Raw genomic sequence first — 7,810 nt, forward strand, 5'->3', positions numbered from 1 at the left:
TCTTCTCTTCTCTTCTCTCTCTTTTGATCTCGCGCCTCGATTCGGGGCGGGGTTTACGTCTACAATGTATCTCTTCTCGGTATGAGGAGTCATTAGCAATGGCGTATTGTTGAATTGGTGATCACGCTTGGACGCCATAGGGTGTTGAAGCCTTTTTCATCGTTTCTGCGACTCGAATGTCCACAAGGACTATATCTGCCTCGGGGCATCATTGTACAGCCCTTTTGGCGACGGAGTTTCATGGACCGGGGAATTTTTTTTCGGAGGCAAACTAGAGTGTTGCCAATGGCCAGCGACTTTTGTTTGAAAATGTTGAAACGACACAAAAAAAGTTCTTGATACCACGGTTTGATATGATTCAAGGGCAATTGGGATACGGGATGGAAAAGCATAATGGAATCTTTACTTTTATTCATTCAACTGCTCGTGCTTAAGATCACTGCATGTCTTGGACCATAAGTTTCTTCTAACTTACACTGAAGCGCAAGATGAAGCCATGAGACTTGAAGTTGTCATCGTAACGATTTTGTTTCCCTTTACTCATGAGTTTTCTCAGAGGGTTTTGATTCGACAAAGATTCCTCTAGTGCACTACCGTCTTTAGGATGACGCCTTGGAGCATTGATGCTCTGTCACTGCACTTCACTCCTTTTTCAATACGCCTTGTAGTTTGTGATTTGATACTTGAATGTCCACTTTTTTTCAATCATCATCTGCAGCTCTTGGTTCTCATCTACTATCCACCGACTCACTGCCTGCTTAGTTCTTCGTCAAACGGTGGATTTCCGACAGATAGAATCGAAGGTCCTCAGGGTTGACGCCCGGGGTGATGCCTAGTATCGCATTGTTAACCTTGTTCCTTTTCCCCTACAAAATACAGTGAACAGAAATGACCGCATCGACTTACCGTGGCCGAGGTTTGCAATCCATCCCTTCTTTCCGTTACCGTAGAAGCCCTTGACCATGATCTCGACGGCCTCCGTCATACGCTCGTGGGTACCGTACAGAACGCCAGGGTCGGCGTTGCCCTGGAAAGCAACGCGCCTGTCGCCGCGAATCTTGACAGCCTCGGCGGGGTCTTGGAGCCAGTCAAGACCGATGACGTCGTAGCCAATGTCAATGACGGAGTCGAGAGCGTGCCAGGCGCCCTTGGGGAAGACGGTCATGGGCACGCGCTCCAGATTCATCTCGGCGAGCTTCTTGGGCAGGTTCTCGGAGATGTAGGACAGGTACGGCTGGCTGAACTCCTTAAAGGCCTCGGGACCGAGCTCGCCGGCCCACGAGTCAAAGACCATGATCATCTGGGCGCCGGCCTTGACCTGCAGGGCGAGGTACTCGACGCAGACCTCGGCAATCTTTTGCAGGAGCGCCTTGGACTCCTCGGCGTAGCGGTAGATCCACGTCTTGCTCTGCATGAAGAGCTTGGTGCCGCCGCCCTCGACCATGTAGCAGAAGAGCGTCCAGGGGGCGCCGCAGAAGCCGATGAGGGGCACGCGGCCGGCGAGCTTCTTGCGGGTGAGGGTGATTGCCTTGTAGACGTAGTCGAGCTCCGAGGCGACGTCGACGTTCTTGGCCAGGACCTTTTCGTACTGCCCGTCGGTCGGGGTCTTGAGCGGCTCGGGGAAGTGGGGGCCCTTCTTGTCGACCATCTCGACGGTCATGCCGAGGGCCTGAGGCACGACGAGGATGTCGGAGAAGATGATGGCGGCGTCGAGGAGGCCGGCGAAGCGCTCGATCGGCTGCAGGGTTAGGGTGCTGGCGACCTCGGGGTCACGGCAGCAGGCAAAGAAGTCGCGGGTGCCCTTGGCTTCGTGGTACTCGGGGAGGTAGCGGCCGGCTTGTATTCAGGTGTCAGGAATCGGCTGTTCATTTTGTTCATGTCCTGTTTCTTAGGATGGAGCAAGGGGAAATTCGGCATTACCTTGACGCATGATCCAGCATGGCGGGCGCTCGACCGTCTCGCCTGAATTGAAGAGGTCAGCATCCGACTAGAGGCATGGAATTGGGGGGTTGATACTCACCTCTTGCTGCCCGCAAGAGCAGGTCATTCTTCAATGGCTCAAATGTCAACTCCATCTTGTCGGCCTGCTGTGGGATTGAAGATGCTGATGACGGTGTTGGAGATGCCGTTATGCGGATCATCCAAAAGTGCCCCGCGGTTCGGTCGCTGCAAAACCCCGCCAAAGCTTCAGGTCCCCCCCGTCCACCGCTTTCTGTGCGCCACTGCCGACCTGCACGTCGCCGAGGTAGCCGGTCCGGGAGGTACACCAGCCACATTGGGGCTTGACTCCGACTTGGAGGTGGGCCCGCAATCCAAAGCTCTTTCGACCTCCCTGGCAATCTCCATATGTCGCTTCTCTTCAAACAGCTCCGAATCAGCCTCCGTCGAATCAAAACGAGCCAATTGGCAATACCCACCCGGGTCTAAACACGAAAAAGCAGCTTCACGACGTGAACGACGATGCCATAGTTCGAGCACGATCAATAGATAACCCTCCGCGCCATTGCCCTTCGATCCCTTCGCGACGAGGGCCTCAATGCCGCCGTCACGACCAACCGTCCGATGCTGCCGGGCCGTCCAGCAACAGCTTCAAGCTTCGCCCGACCACGTTTGGATCACGGATGGTCTGCTGGCGAGCGCCTTTGAGCGCTACTGCCACGTATCACGCCTCACGCGACGGAAGTCGAGCTCTGTGCCCGGCCCGCTGGAGAATCGAAGACGACTGGGCAAGAGGAGGATGGCAGAAATGCACATGGACGGACATTCGACCCTGCCTCCCTGGGCCATTGAGTTCCCGGTCGATCTGAGTCAATGGAAGTGGCAACCGCCGACACTACGTACATCAAAGGACCAGAGGGATGATCTACAGAGCCAGCAAAGTCAATCTCTGCTATCTCGCGTTTACAGATGGTCGGTGTCAGAACAGCAGATGAAAGAGGAGGAGGGAGATCGGAATGCCATTGAGAATCCGCCAGCCTCCACTTTCGACGACCGGCTGTCTCAAGCCCGAGCCGCCGTTGCGGCTTCGACACAGAACGCGATCGACTTAGGTTACTACGACTTTATCGAGGGGCTCCAGAAGGACCTCAAATTGGGTGCCCTCGATCCCGGGGCCGTGGCCTCGGCTGTTTCGAAATTCCCCGAGTCTTTGATCGGTACAAGCGCTGACGGCGAGACGGTCAGCACAGCCATTGAGCTGTTTCTTTCGGCCGTTGTCAACGGAATCGCAACCTCCAAAGTTTTGGGCCCGGCAGAGTTTGATGCGAGCTTTTGGAATCTTGTGCTGAATCGGACGTCTCAGCTGGGGGCCAATGACGCGACGATTCTCCTGTTCCGGGCTACGCTCGATGCGGTCCCTCGCTCCTATATCAACGATGTCCACGAGGGCATCATTGCGGCAGTGCAAACGCTAGCCGTGTCTCAGTCGACGGGGCGCAGACGGGCCGCGGATATTGGCGGCGTGCTCCGCGAATTATCACCCGATGACCACGGCGTACTTCTTGAGGGGATCGAAAACGCAGTCTACGATGGTTCGGCAGTCTTTGAGGAGAGAGCCCGCCAAAAACTTCACTTCCTTTGGCTGCAGGTCTTGGCACACATGCCGCGGGTCGACTCCGCCTATCTTTTCGACGCTTGCGTCAGGTCCAAATACTTTGACCGCGAGCTGCCCTGGCACGACCACCGAGACCTCAGCCAGCTCGTCCTCCAGCAGTGGACTAGCCGCGGGTACCTAGGCGACCACGAGGCTGTCAGAGCATTCTGGGATTGCGAATCTTCCCGACATGCAAGTTCGAGCCTTGCTGCTCTGGTAGCCGGTATCTGCGAAATCGAGCACGACAAACCGAAGCATCAAAGGAGGGAGCATGTGTGGCTCATCAAAAACCTCATGAAGCTACTGAGACGCTTCGATCGCCAGGACCAGCTGGTCGTCTCAATGGAGCGCTTTGCGGAAACCAGAGATACGATACCTGTCATGCCGTTCATGCGAGTCGCTTCAGCCAGTCACGACTACAAGACGGCTCTCAGGCTGAGGTCGATTTTGCTCTCTCACGAGAAGAAGCTCGAGTGCCGAATCGAGTCGCAGTGGCATTGGACGGCTTGGGTGCCCTACATCAAATCCATGATTAGAGACGAATCGGTCTCATCCTGGGACATTTGGTGGGCAGTCCACTGCGGAGACGGCAAGATGAAGGGATACGCAGCCAAACGGCACGATCTCTGGGTCAGGAGGAAAGCTCTCATGGAAGACATGGCAATGTGGTTCGCGAGCGCGACGAACAGGTCAGAGAGGAGCACGTTTCGGGACATGTCAAAGTGCATCAACTGGCTCCGGAACAACAAGGTGCCACTCAGCGACCGGTCGATAGCGGCCGTCGCCAAGGTGGCCACGCGGGAGCTCAAGAGGGGCGAGTTCGGGCGGACGCAACGCCTGCTCTGGTTGATGGATGTTATAGGACGGGCCAAGGGACCTGAGCAAAGAGCCCTCGTCGCTCGGGTGCTGCAACGGTGGAGGCAGGCCAATTCTGAGCTAGAGAGGAAGAGGTGCCGAGAGGCTGAACGGGTGCCGGACGCTGAACGGATCAGAGAGGCGATTAGGGCTCCGGAAAGGAGTGAGTGGTAGATGGCTAGGTTGTTTGGAGGGGAGAGAATAAAACACACCCACACACGCCCACACACATACACATTCAAAGATGAAGTCATTTAGTCACGGCAATAAAGACGTGAAAGGGGGCGGGGGCGACGTGTAGCGTGCCCCGTGGTGCTTGGATGAATGAGGGTGATTTACGTGGACGTGTGAGTAGGTGGTGAGACAGAAGGCAAGTACCCAAGGCAATTCATTACCCATTCTTCAACAGCAAAGAAGGCGGCACGGCCCAGAGCGATTGGAATTCTGCAATGGGAGATAGAGAGGAGAGACAGGGTCCCTTGTTTCGTATCGCGGGAGCTGACCCGATTTCGTCTTTGCCACGAGGGAAAATGACCCTACAGCAGCCGCAGCACGAACGCTGGAATGTAAAGGCAACGCGGGCTCCAACGGAGACGACGCCGCACGGCATTCCATTGGCACCCTTTTCGACGGCTTACGGGCTCTCGGCCGGGTCGCAAGGTTGATGGGAGCGTGTGAGTGTGTGAGTGTGTCGACTGGCCGCATGCGTACAGAAAAGATTCATGATGGTGTGCGGGTGGGTACACACACGTTTCCCTTCCGGTCCTCGAAACCGAGAAAGTCGCGAAGTCACGAAAGTCTCGTGCATGTTTTCCTTTGTTGAAATGGATGAGACAGGGTTATTCATCTAGTTGCTCGAAAAAAAACCTTGATTTGTTTCCCCATTGTTCGCTGTTGTAAAATGGTTGAATTCCAGATTTGTTTGGATTCATGAAATTTGGCCCTTTCACGTTTTGGGTGTTGGTTTGTCTCTCGTTGCCGGTGGTTGTGTTTGTTCTTGCGGGCGGCGCATAAGGCACCTAGGTAGGTTGGATTTTGGTGGGCTTGTAGTTCGTTCGGCGCCGCCCGGTTGACTGACACTTCACCCCCGGGACGGACGGGAGGCGGAGGGAAAATCATAGTCATTTGCGGCCCACGAAACGGGGAACGCGGCCGGATGACTGAAGCTAGGCGAGTTGGATGGGCTCAGAGAGGGTGAGAGGCACCTACCGTAGGCAGCTAGGTAGGGTGGCGGTGAAGAAGAACTCGAGGGGGCGAAAGCTTTGCGAAAGAGTAGATCATGTATTCCGTACCTTACATTAGGGTCCTTTTCCAGTCCAGGTACACATGCTGGGTAGTAGCAGAAAGGGTTCGACATTGGGTGAAAGAGCGAGGTAGACTCTAGCGTCAAGGAAACGGGCAAAGTTTGTTAGTGGACGGGTAGCCGGAATATTCGGGTGAGAGGGGGTGGACCGATGAGAGATGGATGGATGGGATGGATAGAAAGAGACAGAGAGAGAGAGAGAGATTGTGAGCGTGACAGGCGATGATGATGATGCTGCTGCTGCATTTGGGTCCGCGTTAACCATTTGAGGCTCCCATTTCGCCAGGTCGGGGAGTGGAGCACGTATCGTCTGTGAATGAAGAGTTGAAGAGAAACGAAGACGATGATGGGAGGTCTGGAATGCGTGGAAGATGGATGGAAGCGCCATCGTTGATTAGGTTTGGTCCCTTGTGGAGCACTCACTGGAGCTACCTACCTTAGCTACGCAGCACGCAGCATGGTGCTATGGGGTATTATTACGGACTCGAGAAGGGACTGACTTGCGACACCTGCGGATGGGGAATGAGAGGAGGGGCGACGTATCTGCATGGCATTCGACTCTTTCTCAATGGATGGATTCGGGGCAGCTCATGCCCAAATGGTAACATTTGTTGGACAATTTTTTTGCTCATCGAGGTGGGGGGTTTGACTGGCGGCGGAGGCGGGCACTGCGGGCAGAGAGATTGAGGATCCAAGATGTGATGGGCAGGGGGAGGTGAGGGGGGGAGGTCCGGAGGATGCTGCAACTTCTTGGAGCTAATAGAACCTGCCCTGGAAAGTGCATGCTCCGTACGGTTACTCCATATAGACGAAGGCAGCGGCAGCAAGAGATATGAATACATACATAGTACAGGGCAGGGAAGAGAAGGGTTCGGCCGAGGCATAACTGGCGTGCCCCTTCCATCTCCCCCAACTGTCCCTCTTGATTACGTGCAGCAAAGATGAGCACGCAAAAAGAAAGCAAAGGAAAGCGAGATGGGAGGGCCGTGTCCAGTCAGAGGGCGCAGACGGCGTCGGTTCGCGACTGATGACATCGAACTCGACTGACATTTGCCGTAGGCCCGTTGAGGCGACATTAGCCTCCTCCGACCTTAATATGACCTTTGCTCAGACCAAACGTGGCACGCGTGGTTGGGGGCATGGTAAGGTAGCATGGGGGGCCCGCCGTCTATCAATCCATTAGACTCAAGTGAGAGACTCAGACTCAGACTCGGATTCAGACTCAGGGTTCAGAGGCCAGCGTGGATGCGAGATTAGAGTTGGGCAATAGAAACATACAAAAGTAACAAAAGCGCGCGACGGATATCCCGTAGGTACCTATGTGCGATGATGAACGAAAGCAAAAGAACCCCGCACGTTGAACAGCGTCGTCCCATTCGCTTCTCTTGATCCAAAGACACACATCACTGGCCTCAGTATAGGTATCCGTAACAGTTGAGTGATAGACAAGCCGTGAGACAGGGCAGGCGCGGGACAGGCTGCGGCATGGCCACGGGATGGCGGCATCCTCGTAGGTAGGTACCTTAGCATGGCGTAGCTACAACGTATTACTAACCGTACACACACGCCGTACGGATAGTACCGTAGCAAGAGAGACAGAAAGAGAAGGAGAGAAAGATGGAGACGTTCCGGACGGATTGGAACGCCGACGCCAGCTTCTCCCGTCGGCAGCTAAGGTAGGCAAGGTCGAGGGAACGGCAGCTCAAAAGACATGTATTGCTAGTACTCCATACCTTACTCCGTATACATCTGAGTAGGTAAAGGAAGAGAGACACATCCGTAAAGAGAGAAAGAGCTTATCTACTTCTGGCTCCCGTGGGAGATTATCGTACTTGAGGGTTCAGAGGTTTCGTAAAGGCAATGGAAGCTGTCTCTCTCTCAAGAGGTACCCACCAGTATTGTGCGCAGATTAGCGAAGAGGCGCCCTGAACATGTTGCGTGATGTTGCGATGAACTATTCCCTCCCGGGAGGTGTGTCTTGGGCAAAGAGAAAGGGCCCAGGGGTGCCAAACCCCCGCATGCGGAAGTACCCGGTACCTGCGGCGGGTCACCTTGCCCAC

General features: G+C 55.0%; 3 protein-coding genes across 3 annotated transcripts; 1 reads left to right on the forward strand and 2 right to left on the reverse strand.

The window, feature by feature from the left end:
* Positions 1 to 413: 413 nt before the first annotated feature.
* On the reverse strand, positions 414 to 2,192 carry BDP55DRAFT_659711 (Uroporphyrinogen decarboxylase). The gene is made up of 4 exons (XM_060574558.1): positions 2,021 to 2,192; positions 1,921 to 1,962; positions 907 to 1,836; positions 414 to 832 (listed from the first exon to the last, which is right to left on the reverse strand). The coding sequence occupies exons 1-4, from the start codon at positions 2,139 to 2,141 to the stop codon at positions 759 to 761; spliced, it is 1,167 nt and encodes a 388-aa protein (XP_060431538.1). The 5' UTR covers positions 2,142 to 2,192; the 3' UTR covers positions 414 to 758.
* A 344-nt stretch (positions 2,193 to 2,536) lies between these two features.
* Positions 2,537 to 4,621, forward strand: BDP55DRAFT_548964 (uncharacterized protein; the record flags this gene model as incomplete). Its single annotated transcript, XM_060568887.1, has 1 exon — positions 2,537 to 4,621. The coding sequence occupies one exon, from the start codon at positions 2,537 to 2,539 to the stop codon at positions 4,619 to 4,621; it is 2,085 nt and encodes a 694-aa protein (XP_060431539.1).
* Positions 4,622 to 6,543: 1,922 nt separating this feature from the next.
* BDP55DRAFT_659715 (uncharacterized protein) lies at positions 6,544 to 6,907 on the reverse strand (the record flags this gene model as incomplete). The annotated part of the gene is made up of 1 exon (XM_060574559.1): positions 6,544 to 6,907. Exon 1 carries the CDS (start codon positions 6,798 to 6,800, stop codon positions 6,546 to 6,548), a length of 255 nt encoding a protein of 84 aa, XP_060431540.1. The 5' UTR covers positions 6,801 to 6,907.
* Between the last annotated feature and the right edge of the window lie 903 nt (positions 6,908 to 7,810).

This window comes from Colletotrichum godetiae (genome assembly GCF_030913485.1).
Source record: "Colletotrichum godetiae strain CBS 193.32 chromosome Unknown BDP55scaffold_14, whole genome shotgun sequence".
NCBI lineage: Eukaryota > Fungi > Ascomycota > Sordariomycetes > Glomerellales > Glomerellaceae > Colletotrichum > Colletotrichum godetiae.